Source organism: Lontra canadensis, unplaced genomic scaffold (assembly GCF_010015895.1).
Source record: "Lontra canadensis isolate GAN:19392208 unplaced genomic scaffold, GSC_riverotter_1.0 scaffold54, whole genome shotgun sequence".
NCBI lineage: Eukaryota > Metazoa > Chordata > Mammalia > Carnivora > Mustelidae > Lontra > Lontra canadensis.
The window spans coordinates 13049191-13069591 of NW_022631048.1; the positions used below are offsets into that span (position 1 = coordinate 13049191).

The window sequence follows — 20401 nt, forward strand, 5'->3', positions numbered from 1 at the left end:
TTGCCCAAGAAAAGTCACTTTAAAGAGCGACCTTAATGATGAAAGTGGTCCTCCGAGAAGACGTGACAATGCTTCCCACGCACACACCTGACCACAGAGCATCAACACACACAAGGCGAAGACAGAGCTTCAAGGAGAGAGAAACGAATCCACAACGGCGACTGGGGACTTCAGACGCCCCTCTCTGTCAGAAACACACCGACCCAGCAGGCAGAACGTCAGCGAGGACACAGGGGAGCGCGACGCCCTCGGCCAGCAGGATGTTACTGACACCTATAGACTACTTCATCCCGTAGCGCAGAACACACGCTCCTTCAGCTCACGTGACCACTCATTGTGAAACAGCTCGTTCTGGGCCATAAAACACACCGTAACTAATTTCAAAGCCTGGAAACCATACACAGTATGTTCCCAAATCACAATGCAATTTTTTGAAAGACACAACTGTAGGGGCGCCTGGGTCGCTCAGAAGGTGAAGCCTCTGCCTGGGGCTCAGGTCATGACCCCAGGGTCCTGGGATAGAGTCCCGCTTCGGGCTCCCTGCTCAGCCGGGAGCCTGCTTCTTCCTCTCCCTCTACTGTTCCTCCTGCTTGTGCTCTCTCACTCTCTCTGCCAAACAAATAAATAAAATCTTTAGGGATGTAAAATCTTTAGGGGCGCCTGGGTGGCTCAGTCAGTTGGGTATCTGCCTTCTGCTTGGGTCATGATCTCGGGGTCCTGGGATCGAAGCCCATGCTTCGATCTTAATGGAGAGCCTGAATAAATGAATAAAATCTTTAATCCATTATCAGAAAGTTGCTTTCATTGGTATAAAATCAGCAAAACAAAAAACAAAAGCAACCAAGGAAGAAAGACACAACTACCAAAACTCACATAAAAAGAAAGGATAATTTGAGTAGGTGCATGGTCTATTAAAGGAACTGAATTAATAATTAATAACCTTCTAAAACAGCACCAGGCCCACACAGGTTCACAGGTGAATTTGACCACACACTAAAGGAGGAAACAATACCAATTCTCTATAATCTCTTCCAGAAAATAAAAACAGAGAAAACATCAACCCCAATATCCAAGTCAAAGATACTACAAGAAAAGAAAAATCACAGATCAATATTTCTCATAAACATAAATGCGAAAATCCTCAACAAAATATTAGCAAATCGAATCCAACGAGGTATAAAGATATAAATTATATAAGATAACAAATATAAACAACGACCTGGTTGCATTTACCCCAGGGAGGCAAGGCTGATTCAAAATTCAGAAACAAGTTAATGTAATCCATCACGCACCAACACTCTAAAGAAGAAAAATCGTATGATCACATCAACAGATGCAGAAAAGCATTTGACAACATCCAATGCCTGTTCATGACAAAACTCTCACCAAACGAGGAACAGAAAGAAAGTTCCTCAAACTGATACAGAATGTGTACAAAAACCTACAGCCAGCATCCTAATTAACAGTGAGATGCTTAAAGATTGCTTCAGATCAGGAGAAATCAAAGCATATCCCCTCTCACCACTGCTTTCCAGCACTCCGGGAAGTGCCAGCTAATGCAATGAGACAAGAATGAAAAGGTACGGATTGGGAGGGAAGAAACCCAACCACTGTGCTCGAAGATCCTTTCTCCGACTGAGGAACCAAATAGGTCCCTCTGTGGATTACTGAGTGCAAGGAAGGTGGACCCGGGCCCGACTCGGTGCACCCAGGGCTGTGCCAGGCCACCGCCTGCTCACACGAGGAGGAACGGGCTACGGTGCACCCAAAACACAGCAGCAGGCACAAGTCAAGTGGCTGAAACCTCAAGAAAGCTTTTTTCAGCAACTGTCTGTGTGTGCTGGGCAGCTCTGTCGGGAGACACACACTCCTTCTGGAAAGTTCTGTATTTCATCCTCTCTCAGTTGGGGGCTGAGGAAAGGGAATAAAGCTAAGCTGTGCATTGGCTTCCCCACCATCTCTAGGGCTGGGAATCTCCCCCTGAGAGAGCGGTTTAAGAGTAAATAAGCGGCACATGTAACCGCTGGCTCATACTTAGTTTCTCACCAATAAACATTCCAGAACGTTCCCACCAAGCTGCAGCTGGCCAGTGCCTTTCCATCCGCTTATGTGCACGTGTACATCAAATGCAGATGCCTGTTCACACAGATCCGTATTAAGTTCCATCTATTCTCACAGTTGCAGATTCCAGACTTGCTACAAAGTTATGATGACCGAACAATGTGGTGCTGGCTAAGGACAGACACACAGACTGATGGGGTGGAACACAGTCCAGAAAGAGAACCTCACATACGTGGTCAGTTGATGTCTGACAAGGCAGCCAAGACCCTTGATACGGAAACGACAGTCTTTTCAAAAACGGTGCTGGGAAACGAGAGGTCCACACAGGGAAGAAAGAAGATGGTCCCTTACCTCACACCATATACAAAATATAATTCAAACGGATGAAACGTCTACATGTAACACCCAAAGCTCTGAGTCTCAGAAGAAAACCGAGAAATAGCTTCATGACATTGGATTTGGCAACAATTTCTTGGTTACAACACCAAGAGCACAGGCAATAAAACAACAGAGACAAACTGGACCTCGACGAAATTAAAAATGTTTGTGCATCAAAGACCATAAGCAACAATAAAAAAATGAAAAAATTTAAAAAAAAAAAAGACCATAAGCATCAAAGTGGGGTGACAACTGCCTACAGGAGCCTGTGTTTGCAGCCACATCTGATGCGCAGTTGGTATCCAGAACACACAGAGAACTCCTACATCCCAACAACCCAAAACTAACCAAGCTGACTAAAAGCAGGCAAAGGGCTCCCAGCAGACATTTTTCTGAAGACACAGACGGCCAACAAGCACACGAAAAGATGCCAGCATCACTAGTCCCTACGGAAATGCAAATCAAAGCCACAGCGAGAGGCCGCTTCGCGCACCCACTGCCACGGCTCCCAGCGAGACCTACAGTAACCTGCTGGCCAGGACGCGGCACGGCGGGGCCTGGGACACGCCGGCAGTGGCATGAAACGGCACAGTGGCCCAGAAAACAGCATGAGTTCCCCAAATGCTGAGAACCAGAGTCTCCGCAGGACCCAGCGACCCCACTCCCAGGGATACACCTGAAAGAACGGAAAGCAGGACCTCCGAGAGCTTGCTGCTGTCGCGGCAGTGACACCCTAACAACAAGAACGTGTAAGCAAGCCAGCGACCCTCGACCGACGGTGGTGACACTGGCTGCGGCCCGTCCGCGCCGTGGGACGTGGCTCAGCCTCTGAAGGGGAAGGGACTCCGCAGTGTGCCACAGCGGGGAGGGGGCTCGCGGCATCGCGCTCCGTGAAATCCGCCTGCAGTTTCGTACTCCTGCGCAAGAGCTCCGCGGATGCCCGGATGCACACTAGAGCAGAGGCTAGCGGGGCTGCGGAGAGCCGGTTCTGGTGCTGGGAGAGCTCTGGGTTTACAAGAGGAAAAGTTATGGACGGAGGTGGACAGTGGCGATGGCGGCCCAACAGCACGAACGTACTTACTGCTCCAAACTGTGCACTTAAAGATGGTTAAGGTGGGAAACTTGGTCACATGTATTGTCACACGATAAAACAAAGCAGCAAGGAAGCAAAGGGTGCCCGGGCAGCTCAGCTGGCTAAGCGTCCGACTCTCGATCTTAGCTCAGGTCTTGATCTCGGGGTCGTGAGTTCAAGCCCCGCGCTGGGCTGCACGCTGGGCAGGGAGCCCGCTGAACACCACCAAGAGCAACGAAGCCAAAGCAGAGACTGGACAGACGCTGGGTCCCACGTGCAGGGCAGCAGGTTCACAACAGTCAGAAACGATGGAAACGTCGCCACACTCTGACAGGTGCACACATCGATGAAATGGGGGTATATCCACAGAGCTGTGCTCGGCGCTAAAAAGAAAGTCCCAACACCTGCTACAGCAGAGCTGCCAGAGGGGGACGCGACCCGGAGCGGGAAGAGCCAGTCACACAGGGGCACACCACGTGACTCCACGTGCACGCGGTCCCCAGCACGGTCCAATCCACACAGGAGAGCGCGGGGGTGGGGGGCACCGGGGACAGGACAGGGATCTGGAGTTTCATGGGACAGAGCTTCTGTTCGGGGATCTGAGAACGTTTCGGACGTGGGCAGTGGTGGCCCCACAGCACCGGCAGCGTGCTTAATGCCAGTGAACCGCACACTTAAACCTGGTTAAAAAGGGCTAAAATGGAAAACTTTGTCATGCATACATATATTTTTTAAAGATTTTATATATTCATTTGACAGAGTGACAGCACACAAGCTGGGAGAGCGGCAGAGAGGGAGAGGCAGGCTCCCCGCTGAGCGGGGAGCCCAATATGGGACTCGATCCCCAGACCCTGGGACCATGACCCGAGCCCAAGGCAGATGCTGAACTGACTGGGCCTCTCAGGCCCCCTGCCATGTATATTTTACCATATTAAAAAATCATCTTATTAGTTTTACTCAATAATTTCATTTGCTAACAACTTTTTGAATCCTAAGCAGCGGAATCCTGTCCGTGAACAGTCACTCCGGCTTCAGGGCTTTGCTGACTCGGCAGGGCCCTGGTGCACACGCACAGGACTGCCCCCGCCCCCACCGCTGGCCTCAGGAGATGATGCCACCGTCTTCTCCCTGTCCCTTAGCCCTGCCGGCTGCAAACCCAGCCAGCACATCTCCGGAGACGCCTACTTTCTTCGTGGGAAGGGGAGCCGCCATTCATCTGAGATGAGCTTCATGGCGACAGAATTCTTGGTAAGACACTTTTACTGCAGCTGTCATCCTTGTTACCACTCCAGATGCGACCAGGTGTGCCTCCCGGACTGGGCTTACCACACGCGTCCCATCGTCCTGCAAGGTCCCCGATGCACGCCCTGCGCCCCAACAGAGTCAGCGGCAGCCCATAGCTGCCACGGGGCACAGCAAGTCAAGGGCACAGATCCAGAGGCCAGAACGTGATGACGCATGTGAGACCCCGAGGGGAAGCAGGGCTAGCGGTCGCATCTGTCAATGGCCCTGGCACCAGTGAGGTGGAAGATGAGACAGCCAGACCGCCTCGGGCACCACGCCTGCTGCCCGACAGGGACCACAGCCTGCGCAGATGTGTGCCGGCCAGCTCACGCTCCAGCTCCAAGCACAGAAGGTGCTTCCAAAAATCACTGCTGACAGGATACCATGGACATCCCCGAGGTGGCCTTCCGGCAATGTGCACCCACGGCTGGACTCTGTCGGCAAGAACCCCGCAGCAGAGCGAGGCCTGATGGAAGGAAGGGCAGGACTCCCACATGGGGACAGGGACACCGGGGAGGGTGCACGAGTTCTCAACACACCAGGCTCGCACAAGTGGCCCACCCCCACGTGCTGGAAGACAGATGATGCCACACACACACATGAACACACACACACACACACAGGCCATGGCAAACTGTGGGTGAAAGCTTGAAAAGGCTCAGAGGTGGGCCCACTGCACGGGGTCCCCCGGGTAAGACAGGGAACCCCATGCCGCCGCTCCCCTTGCTCCCTGGGGGCCGGGAAGACACCCCACTCCGAAGGCCCAGGAGCTCCGAGAAGCAGCTGACGGCAGGAGATGCTCGCAGAACTGGGCACCCCGGAGCCCGGGGACAACAGGGCCCCAGGGAGCAGCGCTGGGCAGCGGCGCCAGCTGCAGAAGCCGCAGGAGAGGCAACGGAGTGGCCGTGGGGTGTGGCCTGCAGGGGCCCTGGGGCCAGATCCCACAGCACGGGAGCCCGGGGCACCGCCTACTGCACACACACAAGGATGTCACCGAGTGCGCGGCTCGGGCACAAGGGACGGATCCCTGACGGGTTCCAGCCCCAGACACGTGGCTAAAGCAAGGCGGAGCCCTGGAGAAGGCCCCCTTGGCGCCCCGGCAGGTGCGCTGCAGAGACGCCCCGGCGGCCCCAGAGAAATGGCTCTCCCTGGAGCACCTGCGCTCTGGGGACCAGGACACCCTTCACAGACCTGGAGACGAAGCCAGCACCCCGGGACCCGGACGGCCCACAGTGCATCTTCACATCCAGACCCACGTCCCCCGTGGAGCAGGAGCAGGCGGACCCAGCAGCCTCCAGGACGCGGGAGCTACTCATCTCGCCGCGGCCCCTGCCCCGGCTCCGAAGCAAGAACGGGGTCACTGCCAGCGCCCAAGGCAGCGTGGCGAGCTGCCCTCCGAGACTTCCGTGGCATGGGGACAGCGGGCTCCACCTCACGCCCTGCCTGGCTCTGCAGAACTGGTAGGTCGTGGCCGTGGCCCGCACGAGGGAGCTGGACGGATTCTTTGAGAGAGAGTGAGCGCACGGGACACACACATTCCTCTCCAAAGCCGCCAGGAGCCATTCCCGTTCACCCCCGGGATGGAGCAGAGCCCAGTCCCGGTCCCACCCCGAGCCGCAGGACCCCAGCAGAGACGCACGGGCCCCACCGTAGCTAAGCCTACACACAGCTGAGCGCAGGCGGAGGCCAAGCTGGGCTCACCCAGCGGGGGACAGGCCTAAGCACACAGTCCCTGTCCCAGGGCTGGCTCCGCGGCCCCCGCATGGCGCCGTCCCGCAAGGGGGCCAACCAGGGTCCGGGTGGCTGGTCAGCCCCGCGGGGGCAACGCTCTTCCATGGTGAGGACAGACGCATACCCCAGCCGCGGGTCCGGCTGTCCCTCCGCCCATGTGGTCCGGCTGCAGTCCGTCCCCAGTGAGTTTCCGTGCACTCGGGTGTGGAGCGTGGGCGGAGGCTCACACTGTCTCTGGGGGTGACCAGCAGCTCCGGCAAAACCATCTCAGCAGTACTGCTCCTTCCGCGTTCCCACACACATTTTGGAGTCATCTCCGCATCCACGAAAAGCTTGCTGGGATTTCAGTCAGAACTGTGTCAAGCGCTGCACGGCTCTGGGGACACATGCCACGCTGACCGGGTTGAGTCCCCCACCCGCAGATGTGGCAGGCTCCCAACAGGCAGATCTGTGCTTCCCTGCACCCCTACTGTGCGCTCAGGAAACCCCATCCACGTCCGGGTCCAGCTGTACCTGTCTGTCTGTCTGTCTCTGAAGTGCCTGTAAACGCTACTGCACGTTCAAGTTTGGGCTCACTTTGGACATGTAATGTGGCGCATACACACATCCTGTTCTTCTGAGTTTTTCACCATGGATGGGAGTCAGATGTGTTTCCTGTGTCAACCGATAGGGTCCAGGACATTTCTACCTTGGCCTGTCGATGTGATGGATCCCGAGCCAGCCCTGCACCCCTTCAGAGCAAGGTCGCCCCTTCTCTCTCCGGGAGAGACTGGCACTGGCGTCCGTTGCCTGAACACGTGAGGACATCCTCCAGTGAGAACAGGCGGGCCTGGAGACCTTCCGACGGCAGATTCCAGACGACAGCCTGAGGGTCCCGGTCAGTCGCAGAGCGGTCCAAGGCTGCCGCGCGAGCCCGCAGGACGTGGCAGGGGGCGCTCCTCGGGAGCCGGTGCGTGTGCCGGCCGACCCCGCGGCTGCTGGCACCCCGATCTCCCAGTGGAGAAACTGCTCCCCTCTCCACTCTCTAGACCTGCTGGCTCTGCTCTTGACAAGTTTCACGGGGACGCGCCGGCGTGCACGGCTCTGGGTTCACCCTGCTCGCAACGCACTCCGCTTCTTAAATCTCTAAGTTTGTCTTTTGCCAAACGAATGACATTTCGGACACGACTCCCCAGAACACTTTCTCAGCCCCTCCGGCCAGGACTCCGACGACACACACACTGGAGAACGTGCTCCGGTCCCACAGCTTCCGCCAAGGTGGCCCCTCTGTCCTTCGGGGCACGGCAGGCTTTCTGGCTCCCCGGGGCCCCACGGACACCCCGGTCCCACCCATGGTGAGGACAGACGCATACCCCAGCCGCGGGTCCGGCTGTCCCTCCGCCCATGTGGTCCGGCTGCAGTCCGGACGTTACACCCCTCTGCTGCTCTTTGGTCCCAACGGAGCGGCTTTCGGTGGGGTCTGGCCGCACCTGTCTGTGTTTCTGGGTTGCCAGCCTCTTCGACTCCACACCTGGGACACATGAGGACAAAGAGAAGCTGGAGGCCTCCCCTGGGGCCTGACCTGGGGCCCCCAGGTCCCTGTGGGGCTGCTTGTGTCCACCTCGCAGAGGAGCCGACAGTCACCGCACGCAGCATCCAGGACTGTCGTTGTGCAAAGTGAGAAGCCCAGGGAGAGGCATGTGCACCGCGCCTTCTGGAAGCAGAAATCCCCAACTTTTCTCTTTCAGGGTTTAATAGGGGCGACCTTTCCCCACACCTGCGCTGTCCTCACATATGGCTCTGACTCTTCCCAGGTCTTCCCCAGCCTCTCCCCACACATAAAAAACATCCTGTTGCCTCTCCCGGAGGCACTCAGGCTCGGCCCTCAGAGTCTTGCCGGGGCCTGGACTCTTGCGCTGTACCAAGAACCCCCCCCCGGCTCCTTTCTGGGGGGAGCCCTGGGCTCTGGACCTGCGTCTCCGCCTTCACGGTGTGTCCCGCGCTGTGAGGCAGCAGGTCCTCCCATGTCTCCCTCAGAACTGGGCCCGCCTGGTCACCGTGGCGGGACGCCTTCGTCCTGTGAGGTCGCACTGGCCCACTCTGTGACAGGTCCCGCGTCTCCGCGAGGGCACCACCTCTCCTCCTGCTGGGCCCCCCTCGTGGGCCCTCCATCTCCATCTGCTCTTCCGTCTCCCGCTGACTGATTTCCTCTCTTCACCTTCTGGCCACTCCTCTGGGCGCCTTTCCGGACTCTGCTTCGAGTCCTCTAGTGAACGTGTTAAGACACACATGGACGTACCTCTCATTCCAAAAGCTCCTGTCCGCCCCTCTTTATTCAGAAGGGAAGCCTGGAACTTCTGAGATCACCGTGTTTGCTCTCACCTCTCCGAGGACGTTACACTGACCCCCAGTTTCCCATATGGCTGTGGCCAGGCCCACATCTCTGTCCCGTGCTTGCCGCAGGCTCTATCTCCTTGAATGTGTGCGAAACCACACTGGCCCCGACGGAAGCCACGCGCACGGGCACGGTCGCCGGCTGTGCTCAGCCTCGCGGGCGGTAACCCCAGCTCCCCCGCACCGAGAGCACTCCGGGACCCCCGTGTGGACAGGCCTGCACAGGCGTTCGGGAAGCGCGGCAGGGAGGGGGCAGGGGACTCCCACTCCGCACCCAGGCTAGCTTCGCGTCTTCACTTGGGGTCGTTCCAGCCCTCCTCTGTGCCAAGTGTCCCCACAGCTGAGCCTCCCCAGTCCTGTCTCTGCTGGGGACACCACCCACCTCCCCTGTCACCTGATGGCCAGGCAGGAGCAGAAGCCCCTTCGATGACACCACCGCCCCACAGCTTCCCCGACTAGGGCTCAGACTGGACAGCTCCACATCCCGAGGGGACTCGAAGCGGACTGGCTCCATGCAATCCGCAGCCCCACCCTCCCAGGCGCCCTCTCCAAGCGCAGGCGCCCCACTCCCGGCGGAGCCCCCTCTACCACCCTGACCTCGAGGCCGCGGCCCCTCTCCCCAGTTCACTCGCACTCAGCGTGTTTGGGGGCCTGGCGCGCCACGCTTCTCCGCAGGTGCCTGCACACAGGACTGGACAGGGTTTGGGGACTCTCGGCCGTGACCACACACGCGGCACACACACACCCGCCCTGGAGAGAAAGGAGGTGGCTGCCCCTGTAGAAAGAGCCGGAAATGGGGCCAGCAGACTGGAACATGGAGCGTGGGCACAGTCACATGCCACAGCAGCGCCGGCGGGACGGCGGGGGGCGCACCCCGCAGCCGGACTCACCTTCACCTCCTTCTCGATGTAGTCGCTCAGCAGCCTGTCGGGCTCCACGCGCTCGGGCAGGGACAGCGCCACAGTGTGCAGAGGGCGCCGCTCTGTCACCTTCTCATGGGCTTTCTTATCTCTACTCTTTTCACCTTTCAGGAATACTCGTTTAAACGGCGACACAATTCCAGGCTGCAGACAGAAACGGCAAGGGTTGGAGGTTGTTATTCGTGAAGGCTTCGCACAGCCCCCACGGCGCACACGCCAACGTGGCCAAGCCACCACCACGGTCCCCATGCGAAGGGGCTGCCCGTGCGGCCCGGGGAGGACGGTACCGAGAATGCCAGCCAGGGTCGGGATGGCGGGGGCTGGGGCCGCCCCGGGCACACGGAGTGGGGGGTCCGTCCTCCACCAGCTCTCGGACACTCGGAAAGGTGAGGGCACGCTCTCTGGGCAAGTAATCTCGTGGCCCAGTAAAGGGCAGGAAGGGGGAGGATCCCCCCAGAGGACAGCAACGTAGTGTCACCCGAGCCCCTGGCTCCAGTGGGTCCCTTCACTCCAGGACCCCAGAGCAGGCACCGCGGCCTCAGCAAATGACACACTTCCGCACCCAAAAGCCCACCTGCTCCCTGTGCCATATCTGCGCTCCGCATGCCCTTCCCACCGCCAGGGCCTCGCTGCCCCAGGGTGCTGACTGCACTGCGCAACCCGCACCACGGAGGCTAACCTCCCACCCAAGGAAACCTACGCAGCGTGAGCGGGGGGCCTGGCCTACTCGCCTCTCCAGCCGCTTACACTGCCTGTTCTCCACCTCAGCAAGGTTTTCACGCGAGGACGAGGCCGCTCCGGCCAGCAGCTGCTCACGCATCAGCTAAGACAGGACGCCCAGGGCCTCATAGGCACACGGACGGGCTGCAGAAGGGACGGAGCATCTGCGAGGAGCCGGCGCGCCCCAGGGCCTCTCCAGGCCCCATTCTCCTCAGCCCCTAGAGTTTCAGCCCGCACAATCTCGGGGCACGGCCAAGGGTGGGGAGAGTGGGCGTGCCGCATGGGAGCAGGTAGGCCCTTGGGCAGCGCACACAGGGAGGGGCGGGGCACGCCCGGCCACAATGGGCTGAACAGCTACAGTAAATTTTAAGTTGAAAATGACCCTGGAAACAAGAAAAGCGAACACCACGTTCCACCAGTCCTACCCCAGGCTGGCAGGCCACACCACACGGGGGCTGCCCCTCTGGCCCGCACCCCGGCCAGCAGGGCTTCCGGACCCCCGGCTTCTGTGTGCAGAGCACTTCCCAGCTCCTGAGACAGGTGCACGCCGCAGGCGGAGAAACGACGGCGGGCACGCGCACACCTTACCCTGTCGAAATGTACGAGCCTCACAGACACGGACACCCGCGCCTATGCCCTCTCTCTCCCTGGCCACCCCACAAAGCTCCCCCTCCTGGACCGCGACCCGCCAGGCACAGGCTGAGGCTGAGTGTGACCAGCAGCACACACAACGGCTCACACGCGCTCTCCCACCTCGTTACTCCCTTGCTCCTGGGAGTACCGGGAAATCAACTCTGAGAGGACAGGTTTGCCACGGTCAGCCTCTCACCGCAAGGCCCACGCCAAATCACCACGGCCACAGACCACATGCGCTGCGGGTGAGGCACAGCTCACGGAATGGCAGTCTACACGCACAGTCCGTTGGCACCGGGAGGATCCGGGGCCTTAGCCCTGCAGCCGGCCGGGTCCGCGGCACATGCGCGGCCCCCGCTGTGACAAAACCCAGACCGACCACTCTAGAGGCCTCCGACTGGCCCAGGGCCCCTGCTCACGAGGCAGAGCCTGACCCGTCCTCCTGTGCCGCCACCCCTTGGGACCCCACAGGGGACCCCCGGCACTGGTGCTGGTCAGTGGGCGTTCGGTGCCCGCGCTGGCCAGGCATGGGGAAGGCCCAGTCGGGGAATGAAACGGCTCCTACCTCAAAAGAGCACAGTCAGGCCGGAGGAGGAGCCCAAAGCCGGGGAACAGGCACTAAATCCACGGTGAAAACCCCTGGGCTGCCGCCTCGAAGGTGTGCTCAGTGCCAGTTGCTCTGCCTTTAAAGGTGCCCCCGCCCCGGCCACAAGGCACAAGCCCTTGAGGCACGGGGGCGCCTGACGGGGGAGCGCGACCCCGAGCACGACCCCGTGGGAGCGGCTGGGAGTGCCCAGCTTCCAGCCTCCGCCCTGAACGGCCGCACCGCAGGCTTCCGGCTGCTGCTGTGAACATCTCCAGCAACTTTCCGTGGTGCGTGAGCTTTCCCTGACGGAGGAAGGCTGAAACCACTGGGTGGAGACACGGATCGTGGCCAACCTGACCCTTCCCGTGGCCACCTGAGCCCGCGTCAGTGGCGGGTTCCCTGCCGGCGTCAGGCAGCGCCCTCCCCCACCCCCGCCTCTCCAGAAACACTGCGACCAGGTGGGCACTCCGGGTTTGGGAACGGAGGCTGCTCTGAACACGAAAATGTAAAGTGACGTTCTGGTTAAGGAAACACAGGGGCAGGCAACTCAGAATATCCTGACACAGAAGCAGGGTTCCCGGACACAATCATAGATCCTTTAATTTCTGGAATATTCTCCAGATCAAGATGTCAAGTTTTTTTTAAAAGCACGTCTGACAGTGCCCGTGTGCCTTCCTTACTCCACAGGAATTTTTACTGAGTGCTGGCGCTCACCATCCTCACCGAAAGGATCTCACAATCCCTGACCCTACAAGACAAGGACCAACTCAGCCCCCAGAAGGAGCACAACAGTGATGATGTCCCTTCAATAATGGAGCCCCGCACTGGGTGCGGCCTGGGGTCCACCTGAGCCTGAATCTTCTGTGAAGATATGGAGCCCTGAGGGTCCAGGGCAGGGACATGGGGCTTCTGCGGCACACAGAACACGCCGCTTCTATAACTGGGGGGATCTTTCTGGACTGGTTGGAAACGAGCCTGAGATCCTTACCTATCCTACACTATCTTCCATTTTATGCTAGAAACCACTTTTGAACTTGGGCACCTAGAAGGTGGCTCTTAAACACTCAGTCTGGCTGCTGAGCGTTTCCCAGAGGAGCGCCCAGGGGCCTGGCTGGCCTAGATTTGCTACGCTGAAGCTTGGTTAGCCGCTCAGCTGGGGCGCCCAAGCTCGGAGTAGGTGCATCTCCTCCATGGCTCTCGGAGGCTAACGTCCCCGCCGGAGTGTCTGACTTATGAGCAATGTGTTTCTGGAAGAACGAGCACAACCACTCGTGGGGCAGTGGGCCCCACCTGCGGCCTGGAGTTCATCACAAGACAACACACCAGCTGGCTGGGTGTGCACAGCGCTAGGCTCGGCACGCCCTGCGGGGTCCCCAGCAGCCAGGAGGGGAGGGATGGCACAGGGCACCCTGAGTGTCTGGGTGCAAGTCTATACCTTCTCAAGGACGTATCTTATCTGATCCTTTAGTCATAGTTCAGAACTGCTCCTGAACACACACTTTCCAAGTGCAAGGTCATGGGCATCCTCAAGTCCAACACTCAGCAAACGTCTACCGAGTACTTGGTAGGTGACCGAACCTGGGGCTGCAACGAGGGGCCTCCATCCCTTCCCCGGGGCCCAGCGGACGGGCAGCTGCATACAGCGGTGAGGCCCATGCAGGGCTGCAGCCGAGCCTGGGGGAGGCCCCGAGGCCAGGTTGATGGTCAGGCAGACTGCTCGCAGGCCTGTTTCAGCAGAAACCAAGGGCACAGCTCTGTCCCGCTGGGCAGCGGGCGCACGTGGCAAGGCACAGAACCCTCTCCTACAAGCTTCCTGACCAAGGTCCCTTTATGTCACACCTGTGCTGCAACACTGTCCACCTTCTTTTGTTCTTAAAGATTTTATTTTTTTTTAAGATTATATGTATTTATTTGACAGACAGAGATCACAAGCAGGCAGAGAGGCAGAGAGAGAGAGGAGGAAGCAGGCTCCCCGCTGAGCAGAGAACCAGATGCGGGGCTCGATCCCAGGACCCTGAGATCATGATCCAAGCCAGAGGTGGAGGTTTTAACCCACTGAGCCAACCAGGAGCCCCAAGATTTTATTTTTATGCCATCGTTACAAACAATGTGGGGCTCAAACCCACAACCCCCACATCAAGAGTGGCACACTCCTCCACCTGAGCCGGCCAGGCGCCCCCCACCCCGGCCTCAAGACTCACCCCCAGTGCTCATCTTTGTATCAACTAACCACCAGCATTCTCAGTTACACGGTCACAGGCCCGCTGTCAGAGCGATCTGCCGGACGAGGTGCCTCCCACCATGAAAAGAACCTGCTCCAGGCCCAGGGAGGAGCGGGACACGGCCCACGCCCTCCGGCCCTCCCCAGACCGCAAGGCCCCCAGGTCCGGGCCCCGACAGCTTGCTGGAGCCGGAGCCGCGCAGGCGCTCTGGCGGGGTCCCGGCATAGGCAACATTCCGGGCGTGCGTCTGCCAGCACCGCGCAGGCTCTTACTCTCCACCCTTTCTCTAAGTCACGTTCCAACTCAGATCCCGTGTCCTAACCAACCGCAAACCCACGTGAACCCGCTCTTCCCCCGCAGCTGGGACACCTAGGCCTCCTACGCCTCGGGTTAAGATGGGTGGACCCTCCTCTCCTGCTCACCAACCGCCGCCAGCCACCGCTTCTCAGCCCCGGAACCCAGTGGGAACCCTCCTCCCCTCTTCCCAAAGCGGGGGTCGTGGGCCCGGGTCACCCCGGCTCACAAACACACCTGCCGGGCTTGCACCTACCTCGTTCTCCATGGGACACCCGCTGGACAGTCTGGGGAGGGCTCTGGTCCCTCCCCGCTGCCGAAAGTTACTGTGCACTCTCTGATCGCTTCTGATCTTGCTGAAAAATATGGTCGGATGTGAGCCCTCCCTCTGACAAGACGTGAATGCACAGGAAGACCAGAAACCACGGCTTCCTCCAGCAAACCCAGCTGAAGCTGTTTACCGTTTGTTTAAAAAGGGTAAGAGGCGGGCGGTGCCCTCAAACCGCAGGCACAACCCGAACGGCCACGAGCACGAGAGGTCCGAGGAGAGCAGTGCGTGCTGAAGGCGGCCAGGAGCCCGCGCCGCGGTGGGCTCCCTGCGTCTCCGGCCAGCGCCGTGTGGTCCGCTGAAGGACACGGTTCTGGAAGCCCCACCGCTCTGCGCATCCGCTGCCAACAAGAGTGACCGAGCAAACCCGGACCCCGCAGGGCTCCCCTCTGACCCCTCGGGGAGCACCCCGTCCCGTGTGTGGCCACCTCAGCCCCAAGCGCCCAGGCTGGGGCTGGGGCAGGGCATGCATGGCCTTGGAGCCCTTGGCCTGCAACAGCCTCTGTGTCCCCGGGGATTCCTGAGTTCGAGGTCCCCACGTGACACAGACGAGCATGTTTCCGAGCCAGTTCCCTTCAACGTCTTTAGGGTCAAACTCCCTCATCTGGAAAAGCAGAAGCTGGTGTGCTGATGAGGCCTGATGAGGCATATTCCAGAACAGGCTGTCAACAGGAAAGGCTACGTAAGGAAGCGTCTGGTTCACTGAAGGGGCCGCGTGTGCTCGCAGATCCACAGCCTTAACAAGCACAACACACGTTTGTTACCAGGGTGAACCAAATGAAAGTGCTGGAGTTCAACAGCTTTTTGCCCAGAAAAATGGCCTTTCCACACGGCTCCACTTACACCGTGTGAAGCTCGAGGCTTCCTCTGAGACCACAGGCTCCGAAGCCATCGCTCTGCGCCCCGACGGCGAGCACGCCCACCCCAGACGGAGAAGGCGCCGCAGGCCGGGAAGGCGGCCCTGAACCAGATACACGTGAATAACGCCCGGCACCGACCAGACTGTCCATCTCCGGAGGGGCTCGGGGCAGCCGGAGGGGCTCGAGGCAGCAGACGCCCTGGACACGGACATCTTTCTCCAAGCCGCCCCCACGCAGCAGGACCAGGTGGCCCCGGCCTCCGCACGGCCACTGAGGCATGTGCAGAGCGGCCCATGGGACGGGCACGCCTACGGGACACCCCAGTGGCGCCCCCCCAGCCAGGCGGCCTGCTTTCACAGATGTCACGGTCGCCCAGTGGGTGAGAAAGAGCAAGGCCAGCGAGCGCACGGACAGACGCCGCAGACGAGACACGGGGGTAGACACGCGGCCCCTGCGGGCGTCTCAGGAGGGCTGCACCCCCAGACGCAGCGGTGACACACAAGTAAATACAGAAAAATAATTAAAAAATCTAGAAAACCAAAGTTGGTCCTCACAGACACGAGCCGTGTGATACTATGGCAGGGCCTGGTTCTGAACACTGGACACAGCAAGACAACAACTCCGGAAGCACAGATCCTGCGGCAGAAATGACACGTCCCGCTTGGCCGGACCGCACATGCAGAACGCAGACCAGCCTGAGGGGCCGGGCCCACGCACTGCTCCAGGTGTCTCTGCGTCTAAGAAATGCATGGTTTTTGAGGGTTTTTTTTTAGACTTTATTTATTCATTTGAGGGGGAGGGAGGGAGAGCACGAGCTGTGGGGATGGTGGAGAGAAGCAGACTCCCCCAGGAGCAAGGAGCCCGATGCGGGACTCGATCCCAGGACCCTGAGATCATGACCTGAGCCAAAGGCAGACGCTCAACCCACTGAGCCACGCTGGTGTCCCCAGACATGCGTGCTTTAAAAAAGATCATGAATTCAAACTGAGAATTCTAATTCGATATGAATCTACCAGGATCTTCCTTTATGTCACCTTTATACTTGTGTCTTCTCTCTTACGTGAATGATCTTAGTTCTGGACGACCTGGCTGGCCAGCAGCCCCCAGCACAGGTGCTGTTCATGGTCCACACAGTTCTGGGGGGCAGGGGGGTAGGCGGGGAGCTGGGAAGCAGGGGTCAGGTCTCAGCACCCCGCACAGCCACCTCCTCAGCACCTCGCGTCTGCAGCTCTGTTCTGTGTGGGGGCAAGGTGACCACAGCTGGACCGGCACCACCTTCCAGCCACAGACACCGCTCCGAAGAGGGAAGACAGGTTCTGATCCTCTTAAACACCCTTATAATTAGGAAGTCAAGGGGCACCTGGGCGGCTCAGTGGGTTAAAGCCTCTGCCTTCGACTCAGATCATGATCCCAGGGTCCTGGATCGAGCCCCACATCGGGCTCTCTGCTCAACGGGGAGCCTGCTTCCTCCTCTCTCTCTGCCTACTTGTGATCTCTCTCCGTCAAATAAATAAATAAAATCTTAAAAAAAAAAAATTAGGAAGTAAAAAGAAATAATTCTCCACTGGAGGGCGCCCAGCTGCCTGAGTGGGTGGAGCGGGTTTGCTCATGATCTGGGGCGTGAGTTCAAGCCCCATGACGGGTGTAGAGATGACTTAACATAACAAAACAAAATTATTAAGGTCTCAAAGACTATGTATACTTTACCCCAGAACAAATTTAAAAAAATAAAAAAGAAATATTCTCCAATATTCTCCACCAGACCAAAAACTGGAGCAAGGGCCAAACATAATCTGACCCTAGAGTTTTGATTTTTGTTTTTTCTTTTTAAGAAATTAACTGACAAAACTGACAAAAGGTTATAAAGGGAAAGAAGAAAGCGAGGAGCCAGTGGAGGGATGAAGGTGGACACGGGTCCGACCCGCTGTCTGAGCTCTCTGGGGCTCACGGCACTGACGGACCCCGGCGCCCCCACTCCCCCAGTAAAACTAGCTCAGCACAAACCCACGAGAAACGGGGTGAGAGTTCCGTGTGGAACCCGTGTCATCCGTCACCCACCACACATCCCCAGCTGGGTCAGAAAAGCCAGGTGAAATGCTTCCTCCTTGCCCTCTGGTCACAGCTGTCAAAGCGACACTGTTCCTTAACAACGGCCCAAGGTGAACAGGAACGAGCCGCAGCCGTGGCCCGCGGACGCTCAGGTGGCCCCAGCTCAGATCAGGGACAGCTCTGGAGGGGAACATCTCAGGCAGGGGACGGCTGGGGCCGGGAGCGGGGGGAACAGCGCAAGCCTCGGGGCAGCCGCCTCTGCAGGAAATGCTATTTCGGGTCCCGCAGGCACCGAGGGTGCTCATCGGCGCGTATTTCCGGGGCTTCTCAACCAGGGAGTAAGGACATGAGCTTTCCGTGTGGAAGAGACCCTAGGAGCGCAGCCTAATGCTTCCAGCTCAAACTTGGGATTCCAGCATTATGGGTTCCCTCCTTCCAGACGCTCCGCCCTGTGTCCCGTGCTGGGGCTCCGTGTGTAAGGATGCTAACTACACAGACACCGCGTCCTAAAACCTACAGGACAGTTGCAAGATGACAGTATCACTATTATTACTAATATGATTACTGAAAACAATCTGGGGCTTTTTGGTACTTCTTGTCCTCAGTGTATATCCCACTGGGGCTGTGCTGTCACATGTCTATGATCTCATTACTTGAAATAACTCTTCTCTGAGGGATTATGCCTTTGTGTAGCTTTATGCCATTTTTAATACTTTTTTTTAAAAGATTTTATTTATTTGACAGGCAGAGATCACAAGTAGGCAGAGAGGCAGGCAGAGAGAGAGAAGCAGGCTCCCTGATGAGCAGGGAGCCCGATGCGGCGCTCAATCCCAGGACCCTGGGATCATGACCTGAGCTGAAGGCAGAGGCTTAACCCACTGAGCCACCTAGGCACCCCTTTAATACATATTTTTTAGTGACATTTTTAAGAAGCTTTTACTCCATCTGTAATATTATAAAACGTGACATGGTTGCACAGGCACGAACCCTATGCTCAGAGGTCACACTGTCCTGTCCTCCAGGTAACTGTTTAAAAACCAACAGAGTAAATACCGGCTCATGCATGTCCTGGAGCCTGCTCATGGGGCTCAAGGGACCCCCATGGCCGCATGGCCCCAAACCCCACCACGTGGGCGCAGCACAGCTTGGAGAACCTGTCCCCTGCACACAGAGTAGGGCCACAACACACAGACCATGTCCTGTTCTCGCCACTGTGTCTTTGGGGTAGGTCTCTAGAAGTGGGATGCTGGGTCAGTCAACACACCAGGTGAGCCAGGCGTCGCCCTTATGCCCTGCCTGGGGTTGCACAGGCCCCCTCCCTCAAGCCTGACCAGCTCGGGGGTTTCTGCAGCCCCGGGGAAACAGGTGGCCCCAAGTGATCTGAATTTGTGTCTCTTGCTATTCAAGAGTCTGTCGGTTTCCCTTTTTAGAAGCATCTTATTTAGGGACATTTACTTTCTGTTTTATAAGGTGCAGATAATGTTTTCCTGATTCATCTTTTTACTTTACTTGTGCTTATGTAGTCAGGTCTTTTTGTCTTTCCTTTTATGTATTATTTATTTTTATTTATTTGTTTTTATTTACATTCCAGAGCCCATTTGTTGCCGATCCTGGCGTCCAGTACGAAGGATGGGCCCATTTCACCCTTTTCTGTACGGTGACCCAGGTTCCCCATGCCACTCACGAAGAGTCAGATCTCCCCACTCTCCTGCACACTCAGCTCCTCGCAGAGCGGGGCCTAGTTCTGACTCTGCCCCTCTGTGCCCGCAGCTTCGCATGGAAGAACCCCACACCGGCCGGCAGGGGCACGGCCACTCTGGGCCTGTTCCCGCGTTGCTCTTCTTTTCCACAGTTTTCTCGTTCTTGCTTGCTCGTAGATCAGGGGAACTTCCGCTCAAGAAGTCTGGTTCCAGAGAAGAGCCTGGTGGCCTTTTCACTGGGATCATAAATTAATTCGGGGGGAAGAGACCCAGTCATGAGGCCGCCAATCCCAGCCAAACATGAGATGTCTCCCCACTTCTTCTAGCCTGTTTTTCCGTGTTTTGGGAGTTTGTCCCACAGACATCTCAGATGTTCCTGCTAAGTTTACCCTAGAGCACCCACTCACCCTAGGGACCAGGACCTTCTCCTCCGTGATAGGCCAGAGCTCCAGCGGGACAGAGGGACTAGCAAAGCTGGCTGGAGGGGCTGCTGGAGGTGGGCAGGGGACATGGCATCCAAGCCAGAGCCCAGCCTGGGGTGCAGGAACTGCAGAGCGGGGTCGGCCCCCAGGCCCCCCACACCCTGCGCGTTCCTGTACTGATATGAAGGCAGGCTGTGGTGCATCGGGACTTGCTATTTCCATTGACCCAGGCAACTGGAAGAGAAGCCGCAGGGCATCATGCTCGGGGAGAGTGGCCAGCACCCCTACAGGGGCCCAGATGCGCTACTGAGCCCACGTCTGGGCCCGAGGTCCCACGTGGCCAGAAGCCACTGGTTCACAGAGCCTGGAACAGCAGGGCTGCTGGCCCCACAGTGCCGGGCACGGTCCACCACCTCGGACACTGCCCGTGCCTTCTGCAGGAAAGCTGTGCCCTCAGAGAAGCTGGAAATCAGCTTGCCTGCGCCCAGCTGTGGTGCCCCGTGGGAGCTCTCCTTTGGCCACACAAAGCCAGCACGTGCCAGGGCATGGTGGCCTCCACCAGGTGGGAGTCAAGGCAGAATGGTGGCTTCCAAAGAACCACCTGCGAGGGTCACCTGTTCTTTCTGCACACCTGTGCAGGGCATGCCGGGACACAGGCAGAGAGTAAGGTCCCGCTTCCGCAGGTCACCCGAGAGCCAGCTGGACAGCACCATGGAGAGCTCAGCACGCGCGCCCCACAGCCACTATCGAGAGAGGATGCCCAGCACC

At 58.3% G+C, this 20401-nt stretch overlaps 1 protein-coding gene across 4 annotated transcripts in view; it reads right to left on the reverse strand.

The window, feature by feature from the left end:
• The window catches only part of CCM2 (CCM2 scaffold protein), a 44003-nt gene that overhangs the window by 9862 nt on the left and 13740 nt on the right, over positions 1 to 20401 (reverse strand). The window contains exons 1-2 of one of the 4 annotated variants that reach the window (XM_032875034.1): positions 14531 to 14632; positions 9790 to 9963 (exon numbers count right to left, since the gene is read on the reverse strand). In XM_032875034.1, the coding sequence (XP_032730925.1) occupies positions 9790 to 9963; positions 14531 to 14542 (186 nt within the window). In that variant the 5' untranslated portion in view covers positions 14543 to 14632. Of the gene's footprint in view, positions 1 to 9789; positions 9964 to 10546; positions 10673 to 14530; positions 14633 to 20401 lie in introns of those variants that run through there. The other 3 variants (XM_032875031.1, XM_032875032.1, XM_032875033.1) reach the window with 3 other exon arrangements.